Source organism: Gopherus flavomarginatus, chromosome 10, assembly GCF_025201925.1.
Source record: "Gopherus flavomarginatus isolate rGopFla2 chromosome 10, rGopFla2.mat.asm, whole genome shotgun sequence".
Taxonomy (NCBI): Eukaryota; Metazoa; Chordata; order Testudines; family Testudinidae; genus Gopherus; species Gopherus flavomarginatus.
Window position 1 is genome coordinate 15976111 of NC_066626.1, and position 22712 is coordinate 15998822.

A 22712-nucleotide genomic window follows, 5' to 3' on the forward strand; every position below is an offset into this window, starting at 1 on the left:
TTCTGGGTGTTGGATTTGCTGAATCTTTAATCCCAGAGCACGCCAGGATAGAAAGATTCGCTTGCAACTCCTTTTCCTAAAGGAAGCCCTTGAGGCTTTTGGACCTGATCAAGACTCAGATCCTAGGTCAAACAGAGCAGTCTTTGTTCCTGTGGCTACCAGTAGCTCCAGGCAACTGGAAGTCTTCAAGTCCTGATGGGGTCTGACTTGGTGCCTGCAGCTCCCTCAGTCAAGCCTCTAAGGCTACAGATGTCCAAACTGAGGGCCATGTGGTCGGCTCCATTGGCCCCTGTTCTGTAAGAGAGGTTGAAAGAGTTTGGCCACTCTCACTGTTGCCATATCTTGTGCTTCCCAACTAAGCGACCCCAATGGAAACCTTCCATCTGTGGGACCAGGGCTGGTTCTGGCTTCCACTTCCGCGTCCAGGAAGATGGAATTGCTCAGTGTGTCAGAAACTGGGTCATCGGTGCCTCTGGTTCTGTCTGTTGTGGAAAAAGAGGCTGGGAGACCAAAAAACAGCCATGCCGGGCAGTGTTAGCAGTGCCAATTCCCATGCATCAGAACTGTTGGATTCATCAGATGCTGACAAGACTGCTATGGTTACCTGGCAGAGAGCCGTTCCATCTTTCATAGCCAGGCATAATGGAGTGGTATGGAATGTTGAATCTGATGTCATTTTCGGATCCACTGTCAGTTCTTCGATTGGTTCTGATTATGTCCTCAGTTCCAGAAAACTCTGTCACCATGATATCCCAGGTTCACCTGCCGGCTCTGTTTGCTTCACCGATTCTGAGTGGGAAATCCCAGGGGCTCCAAAAGGAGACATATTTCCCGAGTTCCGAGGTCATCTTCCCCATCTGCTGTTAAAAGGAGGCGGCCAGAAGACACTGTCGGTCTTCCCTAGAATCACCCTTTGCTCCCTTTACCTTGGACCTCTGCAGGGTCTCTCCAAGGAGCCAGATGTCCATTTTTCCCTTTGGATCCACTATTATCACCATTACATTCCATATTGGATCCAGACTCAAATCCTTACCAGGAGGACGATAGAGGATGAATACACAGACCAGTGGCTCACTTCATACCACTCTGTGGTCCTCTTCCTCCTTTCCAAACCCTAATTGTTGAGGAGACTGGCAATCTGGGACCTATAGCCTTACTGGAAGCCATCTCATTAGTTTAATTACTGTCCAAGTGAATGGAGAGGTAATGTTTCATCTGTTAAGTATTTAGCAGTCCAGAAATCTTGAATTCCACTCCTCTGAATCTGTTGACATTACAGAAAGTGATGCCTTAAACACTGTTTGAAGAAGAGGACAAGGAGGTACCTTCTGTCTTCAGTCAGGAGCATTTGAAAATGGACTATAAGCAGGGGGTTGGACTAGATTACCTCCTAAGGTCCCTTCCAACCCTGATATTCTATTATTCTGTGATAAACCTGATTTATCACTGGATGAACATGTGGGGATGTCTTTGTCCTCCTCTCCTTCCGAGGACACTATGGAATTCCATAACTTTGTGAATATTATAGTGTCCACTTCGAATCTTCCTGCATTGCCTGCAGAAGAGACTTGTCACCTGGTGTGTGATATTCCCGCGGCTACTTCAACTAGTAAAATATCTGTACCCACTATGGATGGAGTGCTACAGCTGGCTAAATCCATGTGGACCACGCCTGCTTCTTGCCAAACTGTTTCTAAGAAAACTGACAAGCTATCTCAGATGCCCTCTGAGGGGCTTTCCTATTTTCACAGGCACCCTGTCCCTAAGGTAGCTGCTTCCAGTAACACAGCAAGATCTGGACTATCATATCTCACCCCAGCCAATAAAGAGGGGGAAAGGATTGATTTGTTAGAGAGAAAGATATTCTCTTAATCATCCCTCTCTATGGGTGGCTAATTATCAGGCAATCATTGCCTATTACCAATTACATCTCTAGGAAATTATGACATTGTTTTTACCGGACTTGCCTGATAACAGAAGAAGGTTGGTGAGAAGCATTTTAATGCGGGTCCAGGATGTAGCCAATCATACACCCAGCACCTCATTTCATGCTTCAGACTCTGCTGCCAGAGCACTTGTGTCTGCTTTGACTATCAGGTGGCACATATGGCTTCATTTCTCCTGCCTATGGCCTCTAGAATTAAGCTGGAGGATCTTCCTTTTGAAGGCAGGGGTTCTTTTAATTGAGAAGAGGGGCGAATTGCTGGGACAACTGAAGAACCTAAGATTGACAACTCGCTCTCTGGGTTTGATTCCATCTGCTAAAGGAATCTTATCCTTTGGTGACTCAGCAATGCCAGTATCCTCCCAGGGATACTGTAGGAAAAGACTTTTGAAGCCAAGATCTGAATCTAAACAAACTGCTTCCTCATTAGCGTCATGGTCACAGCATAACAAGCATCAGTTTTGAAGGGACAATCAGGAGCTGAGAACCAGTCAGATGAGACCAATGTACCTTTTCCTTTGGAGACAGGCTAATCGACTTCAGCAACAAATGGAGGCAAATTACAGTGGCGCAATAGGTTCTACAGATTGTAGAAAGAGGCTATGCTGTACAACTAAGAATTTTGCCTCTTCCCAACTCCCCTACCCCCTTCTTCAGGGACTCTTCTCCTGAAGTGATGTTTTTCACAGAAGTGAAAAAAATACTTCTGATAGGAGCAGTTGAAAAGGTTCCTGAATACCTGAGGGGCCAGGGATTTTATTCCCTGGTGCAGAAGAAGGATTGGTTTTTGGTTTTGTTTTGTTTGGTTGGTTGGTTTTTCGCTGACACTGGATTTAAAGGATTTAAATGAATACGTTTGGAAGTTTTGATTCCACATGTTGGATTCTGGCCACCATAATCCCTTTGCTGTTGGTCATAGATTGGTTCGCAACTCTCAATGCAGAAGACATATTTCTATTCTGAAAAATCATTGCAAGTACATTCGATTTGTGATGGGCAATCACCACTTCCTGTTCAGGGTCTTCCATTTGGCCTTTCAGGAGCACCTACACTTTTTACAAAATGTCTCTTTGTGGTAGCAGCTTATCTGAGGAATGGATGTATTTTTGTTCACCCCTATTCAGATGACTGGCTACCAAAGTTGTCCTTACGTGAGGATCCATTAAACCATATGGTCTTCACCACCAATCTCTTTTCAGACCTCAAGCTCTTTCTCAGCCACCCAAAGTCAATCCTCTGCCCTTCACAAAAGATCCCTTTTCTAGGAGCCATACTGGAGTCTATAGAAGGCAGAGCTTTTCTGCTAGAGGGTGCTGGATTCAGCCAGGCGATGCTTCAATCTCTAGTCAACGAGGACTCTGTTCCCACCTCCAGATTCGTTGCAGCACTGCTTATCAGACTGTCCCATCAGTGGGAATATCAGAGCCAGTAGAAGCAGAAATGAAGGTTTCTTACCTGAAACCGGAGTTCTTCGAGAGAGTTCTGCATAGTCACCCTTCCCACCCACCTTCCCCTCTCTGTCTGAGTCCTTGTTGTTCTCTGTCTCTGGCTTTGTGGTGGAAGGAAATGAGGTGATAACAGCACTCAGACCCCTTTTTGGCCCTGCCCTCTGTAGATCTTGATGCTGAGGGGAGGGGTTGGAATGAGGGGAATGGGAGCACTATAGTTTACACTGCTAGAAGAGGTTTTTACTGTAAGGCACAGCTTGGTGGTGCAGTACCCATTAATGTGAATATGCAGAACCGTCTCAAAACACTCCGATTATAGGTAGGTAACCTTCATGTATTTAAAACTGGGCATTGATTTGAACCAAACCTAACCATACGGCAAAATTTGTGGCTGTACTAACTCTTTCACTTAAAAAAAAAGGTTGATAGTATAGTAGTAACACTTTTTATGACTATGAATTTCTGAGACTTTTCTGAAGCTATAATCTGATATTAATCAAATGTCTTTATTCCAGAAATTAGGTTGTAAATTTCATAAAATCATGGTTTCTCTCTAGTTTTTGGGTACTGCTTTATATCAGCCAGCTCAAATATCTAGCAAAAATAGCTTTTCATTGAAAAATTCTGGCATTTCTGCTTCTAACCCTAGCTCAAAACTAGAAACTGGAGAGCCATAAAGAAATGAAGAGGGGGAAAAATTAACCATTCATTATAGAACTTACAAAATGATTTAGTAAGATCTGAAAGAGTTAAGCACACAGTGTTTCTCCCATTCCTACCTATAACACCTTGGATTGTTTATTACAGTCATTCCTTGTTATTTTACATCAACCACATGTGTGCTATGTGCTTTAAACAGAGCACTATGAATCACATTTGTAGTGAAATTTTTGTTAAAATGAGTTAGAAGGTACCCATATTCCCATGGGAATTAACATTGTACCAAACTTTCAGACTACTGTAAAATAGATAGGCTTTCATTAGAAACTTACTTGCACTGATGAGTTTTATTTATCTGTATATACCGATTAATAAATATATTGAATAATGAAATGGTACTGAAAAACAGACACAGTCCAATATGAGGAAATTCTCAGCTGTTTTAAATCAGCGTACTTCCATTGACTTAAATACACCTGCTGAGGATCAGGCCCTATCAGTTAATGTTGCTACGGTGGTTATGTACTGCAGATCACCAGTTGTTCTTGGATATATTTATTGATTTGCATATCTGTTTTGAGGTTCCATTGATATATGTTTATTTAAAGTAATTTAAATAAGCTCTGTCTGTTCTTCCCACTAGTAAGTTGACAGTAAGTGGATTTGCTTTACAGAAATCTTCCATTTGTGCTGCACTTCAGTTTGCATAAGTTACAAAGAAAATATTTTCTATCTATGAGCTTGTTTTAGTTATCAAAATGGATAAAATTATTCTAAGTGTGTTACTTTTCTCCTTTAGTTCTTAAATGATGATTGCTCCTTACCTTCTCTTTGCTTATTTACCCTTTTATTCCACACATAAATGTAATGTCTTTAAATAGTTTTTTGCATTATCTAAAGGTCTAATAGATAGCCAGGGGACTTGACATTGAAAAATGGGTTCATTTACACTATAAACATACTGTATTTTCTTAAATATAGTTTTTAAGTATGAGCAATCAGCAATTTATTAAAATACGTCTAGCGGAGAAAGTTGGTAGCGGGTTTTGGGTGGGGTTTTTTTTTTTGGAACACTTGAAAAATATTTTCCATACAGAAGTAATGATCTACTTTTGAACAAAGTGGTCAATTAAGGTTAATTATAGGAGTGTAGCATCATTACTCCTCTGCCAAAGACAGCTTGAAGCAAAATGTGCAGACGTTCCACGTCCAGTGGTCTATAAGGTTCCCTGTAAACTGTTGACTTCTCCCATTTTTTCCCATTAAACAAAGTCCCTGTGCACTATGGTCTACAGGCAGACTGTGGTGTGCTGTGATCCTGTCATAGTACAAGCCAAATGAGATTTAATTGGCTTAATATGTGAGTGTGGGTTGATTAGCATTTATTTGTACCACATTGGCACTTAGAAGGCTCAACCAATTTAGAAGGTATCAGAGGGGTAGCCATGTTAGTCTGGATCTGTAAAAAGCAACAAAGAGTCCTGTGGCACCTTATAAACTAACAGACGTATTGGAGCATGAGCTTTCGTGGGTGAATACCCACTTCGTCAGATGCATCAGGTGCCACGAGACTCTTTGTTGCTTTTAACCAATTTAGAGACTCGATTGCACTGTATCGACATATGGCAAGAGACTGTGGCACCAGAGAGCTTGCAGTATAAAGAGACAAGGTAGCCAAAAGTTGTGAAGGGAAACAGAGGTAAAGCGATTTGCCCAAGGTGAGTGTTAGAACTGGGATTTGCCCAAGGTGAGTGTTAGCCAGGTTTCCTGACTCTCAATCTAGTGCCCTGGCCACTACTACACTGCCTCTTGTTATCCTGTAAGACATCTATTTGTTTCAGGAAGTGGTACCAGTGATTTAAGAGGTAGCACTTTCTAACTTGGTCAGTACTGAAACAGTGCCCCATCATGTCGTGAGGGAGCTCAGCGCTGCTGCAGGTGAATTAAAACTCAAGTATTTTGGGTGAGACTCAAAACTCTGGTCCTAGTCACATATCGTCATTCTTAAGCCACAAACTGTTGTTTGTCAGAGCAGTAGCGTTCATCCCCATATGTTGGGCAAATTCGAGTTTGGTTACTAAATTCTGCCCACCTGAATTCCATCTGCTATTTCAGTCAGAAATACCATTTCTCACTTTCTGTCCATTGCATAGCAGGGCTGCATTTCATCCAGAGGCAGCTGGCTTTGATTAAGTGATTCCTGTGTGTAGTCTATATACCGGATCAATTATATAGTGCTTTGGGAGCCTTCAGTATGAGAAGCAGGGCTGTAAAGAGAAGATCAGTATGAGTTTGTGGAGAAACAATGTGTATGTTTCATCTTACAGAAAATAAAACCGAGCCCTCGGTGAACTTTCCTGATTTCTTACTGAGAACTCCAAAAACCATCTTTTACAGCCTTTTAATACAATGAATACAATGAGGGATTCATGTTTCAATTAGACAGAGTTCAGTAGGTTTCAATCTAACTATTACATTGAAGAGCACTGTCTGGTTGCTGACTTACTAACTTTGAATCACCAGGAATTTAGGGAATTGTATCTGTTTTGATAAGTATCAACTTCTTGCATGTTTTATGAGTGTGGACCAATAGTTCTTTCACTGGGAGAAGACGACTTGGTACTTAACAGGATAAAATGTAGAGGATTTGATTTTGATGTATTTTTTTTGGTAACGTGGAAGACTTTGGGCTAAATCCTAGTGCCACTGAAGTCAGTTAGGAAAGGAAATGTCCCCTGGTTAATGCAGCTTTTACGCGCCACAATTGCTTATGCTTTAAAGAACACGGTGATACGTAAGTACTGAGAAACAGAAGATTCTCAGTTGGTTCCTAACACATTAGATCAAATTTAACGCTGGCATAGATGAGAGTAATGCCATTAAAGGCTTACAAAAGGGCTGAATGTAGTCCTTTTGGTCTGAAATTTGGGCTAGAGTGTAGCATTTCGGAAAACATGTAGAAGCCTGCAGTGTGATATGTTACAGTACGTGACCTATATGCTGCTCTGATAGGCCCATTCAGCAGCATTGGCTACGTGGGTGCTAGTTGAGGGCAAAATGTGGCCCTATGATTTTGCTCAACTAACTCTGAGTATCTGCGTATTGTTACATACTCCTGTCATTCTTTACGGAAAACTATATTAAAACCGATTCACATCACAAAAGGCTTTTTCCCAGCCAGCCATCAACCTTTGCTAACTCCCTGAAAATGAGAGATTCAGGATTTGCACTGACTTCCCAGGGTTAAGAGAACAAATCCTCGTAAATCCAGACATATCTGTCCTACCACCTGGGCATTTTCGTGTTCCTTTGTAGATGGGATATTACACAGGGCTTGAGTGACCCCTGGCCTAGAGGTTATTACAGAGAATCAGATGTTCTCTTCTTAATACTCCGTTGTCTTTGTTGATTTGTTTTTTTTTTAATATCCCTGTGCAGTTTAAACAGCTCTCTCTTGACAGCTGATTCCTCTGTCCTTTCCAGTGACAAAGACAGTGTGTGCAGAGCAATGTGATGGACGTTGCTACGGGCCGTACGTCAGTGACTGCTGCCATCGGGAATGCGCTGGAGGCTGTTCCGGACCTAAAGACACTGATTGCTTTGTATGTTTGGGAGTTACCTAATTTCTCTCATCCCACCGGCCACAGTGCAAGTGCTTATGCTTTAATCCATGAAATTCATGATTTTTTGTCACCTTTAATTGAATTGCCTCTGCGTTTCAAGCTTTCAGCTGCACATTTTATCATTTCATATTTTTCCTATTACATTTGCATTACTTATCAGCTTATATTACTCATTAAAAGATTTATGAGATTTACAAATACAGATTTATATGCTAATCTATGTGATTTTTATCTTTCATTTTTCTAAAATTAGCTTTTATAGATGGTGGGGAATTTTTCAAGGCATTTATCATTACATTTTGCGCTGAAGGGTTTATATATATATACATACACGCACACATATGTAATGTATTTTGCATTGCATATTTTTTGTCTGAAGTTTGAGAATACAATTTGGCTTCCTAGTTAAAGATGGGGTTTTTTATGCTTCCCAGGCTGTATTTAAACAAATTCACCTATTCAACTGGGGTGTGCGTCTTAGAAGAAAGAGAAGAACAAATGTTTCTAAGTCACTAAAATCCAAATGCTCACAATACATTCTTTCAAAAAGAAAAAGGTTTAAAACTGAATCAGGAGCTTAATTTTCTCAAACAGACATTCTCAATATGACCAAATTCTTTCCAGATGCAGTCAATTAGTTGTATAACTCAGAAAGCAGCCTTTGCTCCTATTACCGTGGAAAGAAATTCATGTACCTTCATCCCACTACCTCACAAAGATACACAGTCTGTTAATATCTTCATTGGAAGCTGGGTGCACACCTAAATTTGCCCTAGTAATTTCAGGTTAGGTTCTGAACTAACCTATGCTAATATACCAGCACAGAAGGTGATGGTTTCAGAGGAAATGGAAGCCAAACTCTTAGATCTTTTTGAAAATCTCTGTCAGATAGCATAAGGAAAGACCATCATGCATGGCGCAATCTGTGCTAATCTTGTATATTTTATTTTATAGCCCAATAGATAGTATTGGACTGGCTAGAATGTATGTGTACATTTGCAGCTCTTGGGTGGAAGCAGAACTATTCAACTAAAAAGAACAAGAGTACTTGTGGCACCTTAGAGACTAACAAATCTATTTGAGCATAAGCTTTCATGGGCTACAGCCCACTTCATTGGATGCATAGAATTGAACACACGCAAAGAAGATATTTATACATACAGAGAACATGAAAAGGTGGAAGTAGCCATGCCAACTGTAAGAGGCCAATGAACTGAGATGAGCTATTAACAGCAGGAGAAAAAAAACTTTGAAGTGATAACTATTCAACTGTGTCACAGGCCCACAAATCTTCTCCTTCAGCTCTAGTGATGAGGGCCTGTGCTTTGCAATATACAGGGCTAGTTCTATCCCTGTCACCACGGTGACGTTCTGAGTGGCCTTGAAGTGCAGCACAGTGACAGCCATCACATTACTGTTACTTGTATTACAGCAGCAAGCAACTAAAGCTGCCAACTGTGACCGGGGCCCTATTTAACACAGTATTGAAAATACACATAGTGGGCATCGTTCAAAGTTTACTGGAAGTCAGTGGAAGCCCTTATGTTGACTTCAGTGGGCTTTCCATCAGACAGTCCCTGTCCCCCACAGTCTAACTAGACAAACTATGAGAGAAAGTATTATTACCCATTTTACAATTGGGAGACTTGTTAAGTAACTTGCACAAGGCCACTTCAGAAGACTGTGGCAGAGCTATGACTTGATCCCATATCTTTTGAGTCCCAGTCTGTCACTTTCACTACACACCGATCCTTCCTGAAGTTTTAGGAGGCCATGTATTTGTTACAGTACTATTTCTGTAACACCACCGTGCACAGGAGAAAATATTATTTCTATGGGCCATTGAACACTCCACATTTTTCTGGAGCTTCTCTGTAGCAATTATGGAAATGCCTGTGCTAAAAATCATGTTAGCACTTTTGTGCTGCTCCAGTATGAAAATAGAAAGGGTGCCAGGGGGATGCCAGGGGCCCTTCGTATAAATAAAAATCAAAGCCTTAGCGTTCAACAGCTTTGAGAACAACTCATTTCATTCCTATCATGTGCTGGGCTAGAAGTAGTACCCTTTTGGGCTATAGTGGGGGACATGCAGAAGATGTCTTGGAGAAAATGTAGCTATTTATTTTTGAATTGAGATGTACATCTTGATCTTTCCCTTTGCATTTTGTTTCGTTTTGCTTTCATATGAATCTTGGGCACATTTAGAAACAAGTGCTGTAAGTTTTGCATATGTTAGTGAAACAATTATGAGGGTACACAAAGTTTTACAGTCATAAATTAAAACTTCCTGAGTCTTCTAGATTGGTTTTTAATAGATTCTTCCTGGAAAGTGTCATCTCTTTGAATAATGTATCGTCGGTGTGCCTCATTCTGATTATGCATTTACTAAGTCATCACCAGAGGATTGTCATGTTTGTGATGAAGTACTTGCTAAGACAACAGTGGATGTAGAAAATGTGCTGAGGAAACAAAGTAAATTAGTATTTATTAATAAACAAAAGTACAGTTCCTGATGCATTAAGAAATCCTTTGGCACATTATGGCAGTCTCTCAAAGCCTGTAATAATATCCTGTTGTAAAAATGTTTTTAATATTTTCTGGGAGAAGTTCTCCCATCCTTCTTCGCCCACTGGCATTCATTAATCTGTGCATTCACCTTTGAAAGCAAGCCAATACTCATCCTGTGGCATAGCTGTTTCACTGTATTTACACACATGGGTTTAATGATGTTCTCAGATCTGGGGTGAAAATAAATCTGGAGTGGAGACACGATTCTCCTTTTAGGGCCTGATCCAACCATAGAACTTACCTTTATTGGGAATTAACTAAATCAAATGCACTGCTTCTGGTGAATTAATCCTAGAGCTGTAAAATTACTGTCTATTTTCAAATACATGGTTCTGATGAACCAAAAATGGCAGGTTCAGTTTAGATAGGCTGTCAACTCAAAAGGATCATGGGAACCAAAGAACTCCATGCAAGGCTGATGATTTCATCTCGACTGTCTCTGGTGGGCCCTCTCCCTTCAGCAGCACTTATATCCCTTTCTAGTTTTCTGGAGGAAGGGTATGATCACCCTCTCCCCTCCTGAAATCTTCAGGTATGACCCAGCTGGCCCCATCCTCATCCCATCTCTGTGATGTCTTCTGAGGCAACTCAGGCCCTGGACTGAGGTAAGGGCTTTTAAAAGAGGCAGCAGTTCCAGAGGAGCCTTACTCAGTCCTCCTGCTTCTGAAGTGAGAGGAATGCCTTGAAGTTCCTCCCTGGGTCTGAGGCTGTGACGTTTCTTGCTAGCTCTTTGAAGAAGCAAGACAGAGAGTTTAACCAGCTGGCTGTTTGCTGACGAGAAGGCTGTATCCCAAGGCCAAAGAGGTTTTGAGGCAATCAGGCTGCCACAAGATCTATACAGTTACACAGGGAGGCACAATCCTGTTGCCAAGATGGCCAACCGTACAGGGAGGATCCCGGGGTAGGACTGGGGTGGCCTGCACTGGCCCAAATTAAGTGCATAAACCTTTCAGGTAAAACTTGAAACCAGACAGAATTTTTTTTCTAATTTGAGAGTTTTGCTGTCAGCGTGCCTTATCAGTTGTAACTGATAAATAGGCACAATGCAGAATGGTAGAGAATGAAGAAATCAGTGTTTTCTCTAGGTTCAAGTCTTGCATAGGCAATTTATTTTTTTCCCTACGTTCATCTACTCTTTTTATCCACACACTTGACTCCTCATATGTCAGGGCCTTGTCCTCTGTCAGTGATGTATGGTGGAGCCTGAATATTGAGTACTATTTTTCCTTCCCAGTGTGTGAATTAACTGACCTGGTTACACTTGCCACTTAGGAAAATGACCCCCTCCAGTGCGAGCACATGGAAAATGCTTATCCTCATTGCTGTCTAATTGGGAGTTTCAGTCCCTCTGTTGAACTGTGCCACGAGAGATCAGAAGGGTGGCCCTCTACAGCATAGATCGTTAGTGTGTGTTCAGCCAGGATATGAGCAGCTTAAGTAGCTGTACATCAAATTTAGAACTGCCTATCAAGTTTGCCATTAGTTGATTGCTAATAGTAAGAAGAATAATAAAAAAAAATAAGACTTCCCTTTTAGAAGATGTATTGGCATCAATTTCCAGTTAAACTGAAAAGGTTCATATGGTTCAAAATGGATTGCTCAGGGCTTTGGACATACCCATGCTTTAATAATAATACCTTTAATAATATCTTAAGAAGAAAAGAAGTGGCTAAACGCAGACCAGGAAAAAACAATGTATCCCATCCACTATAATTGCAACAATGCCTTTGAAGGTAATGGATAGTCAAGGTTCTGCTCTAAAGTAAGTCAATTCAAAAGAAGGCATGACATGATAAACTTGCTTTCTCGTGTTGCAGGCCTGCATGAATTTCAACGACAGCGGTGCATGTGTCACTCAGTGCCCCCAGACTTTTGTCTACAATCCCACCACCTTCCAGCTGGAGCACAACCACAATGCCAAATACACCTACGGAGCTTTTTGTGTCAAGAAGTGCCCACGTAAGTTACATGACTGCTGCCTTTTTCACGTTGTCATTGAAGTGCAAGTTGTGAAGAAAACTCTGTTAAGATACCATTGCTAAGCAATGTTAAGTTTAGAGCTAAGTAAATAGTGTAATAGCTCCCGGTATGCTCTTTGGCAGTAATACCTTGAAGTTATGTGTTAATCAAAGAGAGTTTCATTTTGGGATGCTGTTCTAAAAATGCCATGTACTACAGCGAAAGGGCGGGGAGAAGTCTTAAGTGGCTTTCAGTTTTTATGACTAACACTTATTATGTTATATTCTTATTTGGGCTTTGGTAACCTTAGGAAGTATCCTTTATTGCATAAAGCAGAAACCTGTGCTAAATGAAAAAGATAGTATAAAGGTAGAAATTCTAGATTCAGTAAAATAATTTGTTTATCCAAATTATATGCATGCTAGACATTAATTAACTAGGAGGATATTCAGACATTCTATTTCCTCAAAAAAGATGAAGTCTAGTTAGTTCTGATCTTTCTTCCTCAAATTTAGAAACGAGTCACTAATTTTGTAACCCACCTTTTCCTTAAATTCAAGTGTTTAATAATCCACTATTCCAGTTTGGGGTTATCTCTAACTATAAAGGTACACGGTTTTACTTTATACAGTACAATACAGATTATACAATACAAATTCTGAACACAGTCCTTAAGGCATTAGGAAAAGCACTGAAGCATCACACTACCTAACATATTTTGACAAGGCTATTCTATCCGGTCGTGTCCTGTTCTATTCCAGTTCCCATACTGGGCCCATGACTAGAGTATCTGATTTTTTTCATCAGTTTTTTTTCCCCATCTTGCTACTGTGCATCCTTTGATGATACAACCAACTTTAAAATGCATACTAGTCTAAAATCTTCATTATGATGGAATTAAGGTGTCTGTTTCTTAAAGGAAATAAAACTTTAAAAGAATGCTAAAATTAACAAGGGAGACCACCAAGTATCACTCCCATAGAGGGCCCTCCTATTCCACTCTAGAAACTTCTTCCCTCCATTGAAACCCCAGAGTTAGAGCTGGACACACATATTTGCAAGTAATTATTTTAAGGATAATATTCTGGCAGTTTCAATGAATGCTATTCTAAATGATTCATTATTGCCACATGTACCTAAGACCCACCTACTTTACCTTTGGTGCATTCAGGTGCCTACAGGAACTAGGAATCAACGCAATCTCTTCATCTTCTTCTCTAAGTGCCAGGCACCTTTCTTTGACAATGTCTTCTCTCACATAACCATGTAGCTCTGTGTGAGAGAGAGAGCACATACACTCATAAAAAAAAATACAAACAAAACACACACACTGCCCTGTACACACTTTTGCCCCTGGGGATAGGATGAGAGAAGAACCATGAGACAGATAGTAGTCACATTGCTTAATACTAAGATAATCAGCATAGTGTAAAGACCTCTATAGAAAAGATGGAGATTGGTGTCATTCCACCTGTAACTGGAAGGCCGCCTTTTTGTCCTATAGGGAAAAGGGCTGGTTTCATGCTGGATTGACACATGATATAGCCATTCAGTTTCATCTGCCCATGTTTGCAGAAAGTCCTGACCCTCAACCCTAGGTTGTTTTGCAGTTGGCTTGAGAATTATTGCAAATATTGTGCACAGCTCTAATCATGGCTTAAAATTAAGTGCAAGTGTAATGCCAACAGACTCTGGTTGCTGGCAGATGGGATCGAACCTGGGACCTCTGGAGATTAGTGCATGAGCCTCTACTGCATGAACTAAAAGTCAACTGGCTGTTAGCTAAGGCTGTAGAGCAGACTCATTTTATCTCTCTTTCTCTCTCTCTCTCGCTAAGTGGGCTCAATGCCACTAGATGGGACAGAACACCACACCCATAAGGTGTGTGGGTTACTCAAGTTTATTGGGCACCATTAAAATTATCACACTGTAGAATTTACCACTACTGTGGGATTCCATATAATTGCAATGGGGAAAACCATGGTCACTGTGGTAACTATTAAGAACTGTGATTCTTAATATCAAGTACTAAATTATTCCACTGTTACTTACAGTGAGTAGTAACATACTCTAGGAGTAATGCCATTGATTTCAGCAATAGCTCCATTATGTTAGTGGTAGCCAATATACTTGCAGTCTATGGAAACAAAAGATAGCTGGCATATAGGATATTTCCCCCCAAAAAAGTCTAAGATAACTCACTGTCTCTTGGTAGTTTCAGGTATTTAAAATTAACAGTTCTTCATTATTTTTTCTTTCTACAGTATGTTTCTTCTCAAAGTACTATATACCGGGACACATGGGTATTGTAAGCATGCATGTGACTTCTGTTGAAGTCCTTCAGACAGATATCTGTCCATTGCTGTTTTTTCAGTAGTTGGATTGAAAAGGGATGACCATATTTTCAAAACATTTTTCAAAATTATATTGGGTAAAATTGTCATAAATGCTTGTCTACATCCTATTTTCAGAGGTGACATAGGCACTGTGGAGAATCTGTCTCGGTAACTTTCAGTGGGACTTAGGCTCCTAAGTACTTAACTCACTTAGGAGGTCCTGAAAATCTTACCCATTGTTAAAATACTCAAGGCAATAAATAACTCATATTGATTTTCAGAACCCCCCCAAATCATGCCCCCAATATAACTTAATATACTGGCTTTTGTTTTTGAGCACTGCACTATTTCTTTACAGATAATTTTGTGGTAGATTCCAGCTCTTGTGTGCGTGCCTGTCCCAGCTCCAAGATGGAGGTTGAAGAAAATGGTATAAAGATGTGCAAACCCTGCACTGACATTTGTCCTAAAGGTAGGTTATCATTTATTATAGCTTTGCTTGAATTTACTCTGCACTCTAGTAGAGCAAACAGGGTATTACTTTTAAATGAAATATATTCATGAGTAAGTTCTAGGATATCGGGTACTTTGGGCATCCACAAAACATAGAACTATGATGGCTGCCATGAGACGAGTATTCCAAAAGACAACGTAATGTAGGATTATCGCTGGACAGTGGTAATATAGTATAAAGGCTCATTTCGTCCTTGGGAAAAGTAGGGATAGTTTTTGGCTGTTTTTGTGGAATAGACCAGTAGGTTTTTGTTACTGGTGGTGTTGGAATTTGTTAACATTCACTGGTTTGAAAGCTTCTCTGTTGGAACCTTTCAGGACCACTTTCAAAGCCCTGATTCTTCCCTAGCTTTATTGTCATCTTTGTGGGATGTCCAAACAACCTGCAAGTACAATTGCTGAGTTTCTGCTCTCCCAAAGCAGAGACCAGAGGTTCTTCTGCCTCCTCTCTGAATGGCTTTGAGAGACAATAGACCCTCTCCTTTCCTTCCAGTAGTATTGATGAAATATCTAAATCCCTCCTGTGCCTCAACAGGAAGCCTCCAGGTGGAAACCTGAGTCACTTTGCCTTCCCAACAGCTCTGTGTTTATGGGAAACTTGAGGCTTCTCCTGCTATATGGAGGTTTCAGCAGCAACGGGAACAAAGCACTGGCAATTTTCCTTACCACAAACCTGGGGAGATGGCAGCTAGCTCACCAGACAGCTACATAAAATCTGATTCAGTCAGCAAACAGCTACCCCACACAGGACATCATAAAACAGACAAACACAAGGACTTCTGCCTTATGCTAATCAATACAATAAGCCTTACCACATTCGGAATTGAATGCAAAACACATCTACACAATGTTGCTTTCCTGCAACAGACACCTCTTTCCCACGTAGGAACATGTGCATGTACACACCATTTTCCATTCAAGTTCGTACTCTGACCTGTTGGGAAGAAGGAGAGAAATTACTGATGTCGTTTAAACACCTGGGAGGGGCTCAGATGCTTTGCTGATATCTGCTACTGTTAGAGCCTAGTTAGGCAGGTAGATAGATATGTTGTCTTAGGGTATGTCTACACTATGGGATTATTCCAATTTTACATAAACCAGTTTTGTAGAACAGATTGTATAAAGTCGAGTGCATGCGGCCACACTAAGCACATTAATTCGGCAGTGTGCGTCCATGTATTGAGGCTAGCGTCGATTTCCGGAGCGTTGCACTGTGGGTAGCAATCCCGTAGCTATCCCATAGTTCCCACAGTCTTCCCTGCCCATTGAAATTCTGGGTTGAGATCCCAATGCAAAAACAGTGTCGCGGGTGATTCTGGGTAAATGTCGTCACTCAATCCTTCCTCCGTGAAAGCAATGTCACACAATCATTTTGCACCTTTTTCCCTGGATTGCCCTGTCAGATGCCATAGCATGGTAACCATAGAGCCCGTTTTGCCTTGTCACTGTCACCATATGTCTACTGGATGCTGCTGACAGACGTGGTACTGCAGTGCTACACAGCAGCATTCATTTGCCTTTGCAAGGTAGCAGAGATGGTTAGCATCCCTATTACACCGTCTGCCATTGTAAATTGGCAATGAGATGACGGTTATGAGTCATTTTGTACCATCTGCTGCTGTCATGGGTGCTCCTAGCTGGCCTCACTGAAGTCGGCTGGGGGCGCATGGACAAAAATGGGAATGACTCCTCAGGTCATTCCCTTCTTTATGTTTTGTCTAAAAATAGAGTCAGTCCTGCCTAGAATATGGGGCAAGTGTACTAGAGAACCAGAGAGCACAGCCGCTCCGTGTCAGAGCCCCAGAGATTCTGCAGAAATGATGAGCTGCATGCCATTCTAGGGGGTGCCCCTGCAACAACCCCACCCGTTGCTTCCCTCCTCTCCTAACGCTCCTGGGCTACCGTGGCAGTGTCCCCCCATTTGTGTGATGAAGTAATAAAGAATGCAGGAATAAGAAACACTGACTTTTTAGTGAGATAGAATGACGGGGAGGAAGCCTCCAGCTGCTATGATAGTCCAGGCAGGACATTAAAGGGGGAGGGGGAGGGGAGCGCAGCCTATCGCTGCTATGATAGTCCAGGCAGTACAGAATCATTTCTTTAGACATGAAAGGAGGGGGGCTGATGGAGCTAAGTCTCCAGTTGCTGTGATGAGGATGGTTACCAGCCGTTTTGTACCATCTGCCAGGAATGACCGGGAGTCATTCCCATTTTTACCCAGGTGCCCCGGCCGACCTCACCGAGGCCAGCCAGGAGCACTGATGGGCTGATGATGAAGATGGATATCAGTCATATTGTACCGTCTGCCACCGGGAAGGGGATGCTGGTGTTCAGTGCTGCAGCACCCCATCTACCAGCAGCATGCAGTAGACATAGGGTGACATTGAAAAAAGGCGAGAAACAATTTTTTTCCCTTTTCTTTCGGGGGGGGGGAAGAGTGTAAATTGACGACATATACCCTGAAACACCCAGGAAAATGTTTTTGACCCTTCAGGCATTGGGAGCTCAGCCAAGAATGCAAATGCTTTTCGGAGACTGCAGGGACTGTGGGAAAGCTGGAGTCCTCAGTACCCCCTCCCTCCCTCCATGAGCATCCATTCGATTCTTTGGCTTTTCATTACACTTGTCACACAGCACTGTGCTGTGGACTCTGTATCATAGCCTGGAGATTTTTTGAAATGCTTTGGCATTTCGTCTTCTGTAACGGAGCTCTGATATAAAAGATTTGTCTCCCCGTACAGCGATCATATCCAGTATCTCCCGTAAGGTCCATGCTGGAGCTCTTTTTGGATGTGGGACTGCATCACCACCCGTGCTGATCACAGCTTCATGCTGGTCAAACAGGAAATGAAATTCAAAAGTTCGCGGGGCTTTTCCTGTCTACCTGGCCAGTGCATCTGAGTTCAGATTGCTTTCCAGAGCGGTCACAATGGTGCACTGTGGGATACCACATGGAGGCCAATGCCGTCGATTTGTGGCCACACTAACCCTAATCCAACATGGCAATACCGGTTTCAGCGCTACTCCCCTTGTTGGGGAGGAGTACAGAAATCAGTTTAAAGAGCTCTTTATATTGATATAAAGGGCTTCATTGTGTGGACGGGTACAAGGTTAAATCGGTTTAACGCTGCTAAATTCGGTTTAAATGTGTAGTGTAGACCAGGCCTTATTGTGTAATCTAGGGTACTGAATGTTCCTATATGCAATGTATACCCCAGAGCATGCAAAGTTTGAATTAAGTGGACATAAGGACCCTACAGGGAAGTTTCTAGCACTGTTGCCCCCTTATGAAAGATTCAACAGCCAAGCAATGATGCTAACGGTGTAAGAGTCTTTCCAAGCCCTGTTGGTGTGTTAGTTGGACAGTGAAAGGGAATGAAGACAACATTGGCACTTCCTGCCTAAAAGTCTCCATCACAAGTACTTAGCCATATTTTTCGAGCCTTGGGAGGTTTGTCCTCGTGTTCATTTTGAGGGGCGGGCAATGGTTCTCAGTGATTCTTGTTTTACCAGAATCATTCTGCCCATCCCTGGAAGACATGAAAGTTCAGGTGAATAAGGAGCAAATATTTATTGATTCATTTAATCTTGTTGCGAGTTGTTTTCATGGGGTTCTTGTTTTGGCAGCATGTGATGGCATCGGCACAGGGAGTTTGACGTCCGCTCAAACCGTTGACTCCAGCAACATTGACAAGTTCATAAACTGTACCAAGATCAACGGGAACCTAATCTTTCTTGTCACTGGGATTCACGGGTGAGCACTAACACATTTTTACACAGTATGTTATGGAGCAGGCTGCAGGACAGAACTAGCTTTGGACATTTCTGATTTATACGGTTGTAAGAATGCCTGACTAAATAGAAGCTCCAAGGACAATTGGTTTTCTGATCACTTTTTGAAGTGCTGGTACTGCCAGCTTGATTCTCACATTCAGCTTTTATGAAACAAAGGATAAGAAAGAAAGTTTGTGCTGAGAAAAGGAAACACAGTTGGGTCATATGTTCAGTTTAGGAGACCCTGGCCACTAGACTGGAGTGACAGCTGGTCAGGGATTGTGGGGAGAGAACGGTTCACTTCCACTGACTTTCTTATCTTGAACTAAAAATGAGCCTAATCTGCAAAATGTGGATCCAGATCTGAGGGCCGATCTTTAATTGATTGAAATGGCCATAGCTCCCTTGCCTAGAACAATGCACACCAGCTAAAGAGCCGCCCCCTGGACTTTGAACATAAGATAAGATACAGCTGTGCAATGTGCATTCAAGTTTGTATTGCAAACACCCACAACGCTCAAGGAGGTTGTATCCAGTGTGTTTCGGTTCAGACATATCTGTGCCTTGAATCCTTCCAAGCGTTATGAAAGGTTCAGAGACAACTGTGGAGAGAGAGAGAGAGTTATAAGCTCCAAGGTTTCAGCTGGTTATATCTTGCTTAAGGAAGGTATACCAAAGAGTTAACCGGCACTTTAGATTATGTTTTGGTGCCCCATTTGGTCACCATTAAAATCAACAGTTCGCACTACTGATATGACCTTGTATGAATGGGCATCATTTCCCAATTGAAATGCCTCCTGAGGAAAAAAGTTCTGTGATTAGATATAGGTGACCTATACTGCAGCTAGCGGTTTTCTCACATAGTCTTCCTTCCGTCCTCAAAGGGTTATCTTTGGTAGGACAGAAATATGATTACTTCTCCTTTTTAATTCAGTCCTCACGTGAGGATCAGTCATCAGCCAAGGTGAATTAAGGTGCCACCTTGGTGAGGTATAACAGTGCCCATTATAAAGAAAAAAATCTGACAGATAGATTAGCACAGTCAAACAGTGGAAACGTTGCTGTTATGACTATAATTACTTCGCTGTTATGAGTATAATTTCTTTCTTTGCTGCATGGTAACAACAAAAACTATTCAATTATTTCTGCCACTACATAGCTTTTAACTCTTTACATCAGACCTGTAGGCTCCTTAAAGTTTCTAGCATCAGATGTTGAGAACTGAGATCTAATTACAGTTCCCACACCAAATCGATGCTTGCAACTTTGCCGCCGCATGGGGAAAGCCTGGTTAACAACACTACAACAAAGGATTTGAAACAGAATTTTAATATGACTAATAGTGGTGGATTTTTCCATAGTCGTCCTGTGTGTTCTGATATGTGGAAAAATCAGAATGGCCTATATCAGGATGTATTTTTCAGACTGCCCTTAGGGGTGAGGCGAAAGAAGCCTGATTCCATAATATTTGAATTTGTTATAGGGGCCAATTGTAGTGCACCGTTACCTACAGCATGATACAGAGTGCATTGAGGTCAGTGTAACGACTCCATGGGAATTGGATCAGGACCCTAGAGTTTGATGATGATAAAACAGGGAAGTTAGGGTTTGACTGCGTAGCTGGTCTTATCTCTCACAGGAGGGACTACTACAGTATGGAAAGTTAATGCAATAAAGCATAGAGATGGATAAAGAACCAGGTGTAAGTGATTCAAAGAGGTGCTGCTGCAGATTTGGGGGATCACTGAAGAGGGTCACCCAGGAATCAATGGTCACCCCTCACACGTTCTAATATCTACAAATGACCAATCAAGGAAGCTGCTATAAATTTGTTAAACTCGCATGATGGAAAGGAAATTAGAAAACACAAGCAAGGCAGCAAGACAAATGTACAGGAGTCTGAACATACTGTGTGCTTTAGCCAATGCATTAAGTGACATTAATTACGAGTATTTTTAGGATATTAGCTGCAAAAATGTAGAGCAGAACTGTGAGCTGAATTGTGCTAATGAATCTCTGTAACATCAAGCAAGAAGTTGGGGCAAAAATGACCTTGGAATAAAATCATATTTGGAGCGGCTTTCTCTGAAAAAGGATCTAAATCATGGACTAGAAATAAAAGACAAGCAAAAAAGCTAAAATATATTGCCAAGTTGGAACAGTGGAATACAAGCTTGTGACATTCATGCTGAAACCATACCATGCTCTGATCAGTGTCCTGCACGAAAAGACTAATACCAGTCTTAAGCAGCACAGTCGACTTAACCTTGAGCATTACATTGGAAATAGGCCTGAGATCTTGAAAGGAACGGGTTGGAGAAATATGCATCATACTGGAAAAAAGAAGAGCTCAGAGAATGAATTAAAATAATGTTATAGTGTAGAGGCTTTTTTTGGTTTGTTTAAATTTATTAAATTTTACAAAGTACATTTACAGAAAGGAACTTACAAGAGCAGGAACAACTTCCAGAATAGAATTAAACAAAACGTACATTAAATAAATTGACAGTGTATTGAAATAATAATCAAATACATATTTGCCACTCATAGTTTTAAATAAGGAAGTTGTTTCCATGAATGCATATATTCAGGATGAATTCTAGCCTATTCTTTTTAGAAATGTATACTCTCTCATACTTCAGGTCATAGGAATTAAGAGTCCATGGGAAATAGGGAATTCAGAGGAGTTTTTACAATGGTGGAGAATCATTTTAATTGCACAGGTTATTAAAAGTGTGTGTGCATATGTGTTGTTTTTTAAATACTTTGCCTAATGAAGTACAAGATGCTTGTTCGTATTTTATCCTCACCTAGTGGGGAGTTGATCATTAACTATATAAACAGTATTGGCTCTTTGATTAATAGATACATTTAGTATGCTACCCTTCCCTTTTCTGGAGCAGCTTTGTAAAAACATTGCATCTCCACTCTTTTGATTCATTTGTTAGTTTACAAGACCTGTTAAGATAAATAGGGCCTAGTCAATAGCTCACTGACGTCAATGGATGTTACCTTTCTATTAACTTCAATAGGCTTTGGATAATGCTCATAGTCTTTGTCAGTGTTAATACACGGCTTCTCCCTAAGTGTATGAGTGAAGTGAACTTCATTAATGCATGTGTGTAGAATCTGGCATTCAGTTTGAGACCAAGAAAGCATTGGCTGAAATACAGAATGAGACACCTTTATAGTCCAGAGATGATACTGGCTGCGATGTATGATCTGGAAGCTTTGTAGTTTAAAAAAATAGTATACCTTGAGAAAAAAAAAGTCACTGAAATCATTTCCATAAGCTCACTCTAAATAATTTTAACACCTAACCACAGACATGGGGGCTGGAATTCAGGAATGGAAATTCATAGAAAAAGATACCCAGAGCAGTTTGCACAAAGCATTTTTAGAACACTAAATGTGCAGAGTGTATTCCCTCCAGAAATGCTGGTGATGGGGTATTTCCAGGACTGTTTTGTTACCGCCTTTCAAGAAGGGAGTATTAAAATAAATATGAAGCTAGTTAGGACTCAAAGTTCTTTGCGTGTTCTTATGATCAGAAGGAGCAAAATGAAGGAAGCTTTCAATAGAAAGTTGGTCCTTGCCGTATGACATTAGTGAACTGCAGCTCACTTGTACTCTGGAAGTCCCATAATAGGACAGTTTAGTTTAATAAAGGCACTGGTGCATGAGGGGTATTCATTTATGGCCTGATTCAAAGCCTATTGAAGTCAATCAGAAGACTCTCATTGACTTCGGTGGCCTTTGGATCAGGTTCTTAATTTCCTGTGTTTGGAGAGAAAGCTTAGGTAAGATTTAAGCTAACATCAGCATGCACAGAAAATGTATCTTCAGTGATTTTAGCATGCAATGGCAATAAAAATAAGTGGCCTAA

The 22712-nt window shown here is 41.2% G+C and overlaps 1 protein-coding gene across 6 annotated transcripts in view; it reads left to right on the forward strand.

Moving 5' to 3' along the window:
- Positions 1–22712, forward strand: part of ERBB4 (erb-b2 receptor tyrosine kinase 4) — a 1018488-nt gene that overhangs the window by 733136 nt on the left and 262640 nt on the right. For all 6 annotated transcript variants that reach the window (XM_050916103.1, XM_050916105.1, XM_050916107.1 and 3 more), the window contains exons 6-9: positions 7537–7655; positions 12062–12203; positions 14898–15011; positions 18680–18806. In XM_050916103.1, the coding sequence (XP_050772060.1) occupies positions 7537–7655; positions 12062–12203; positions 14898–15011; positions 18680–18806 (502 nt within the window). The remainder of the gene's footprint in view (positions 1–7536; positions 7656–12061; positions 12204–14897; positions 15012–18679; positions 18807–22712) is intronic.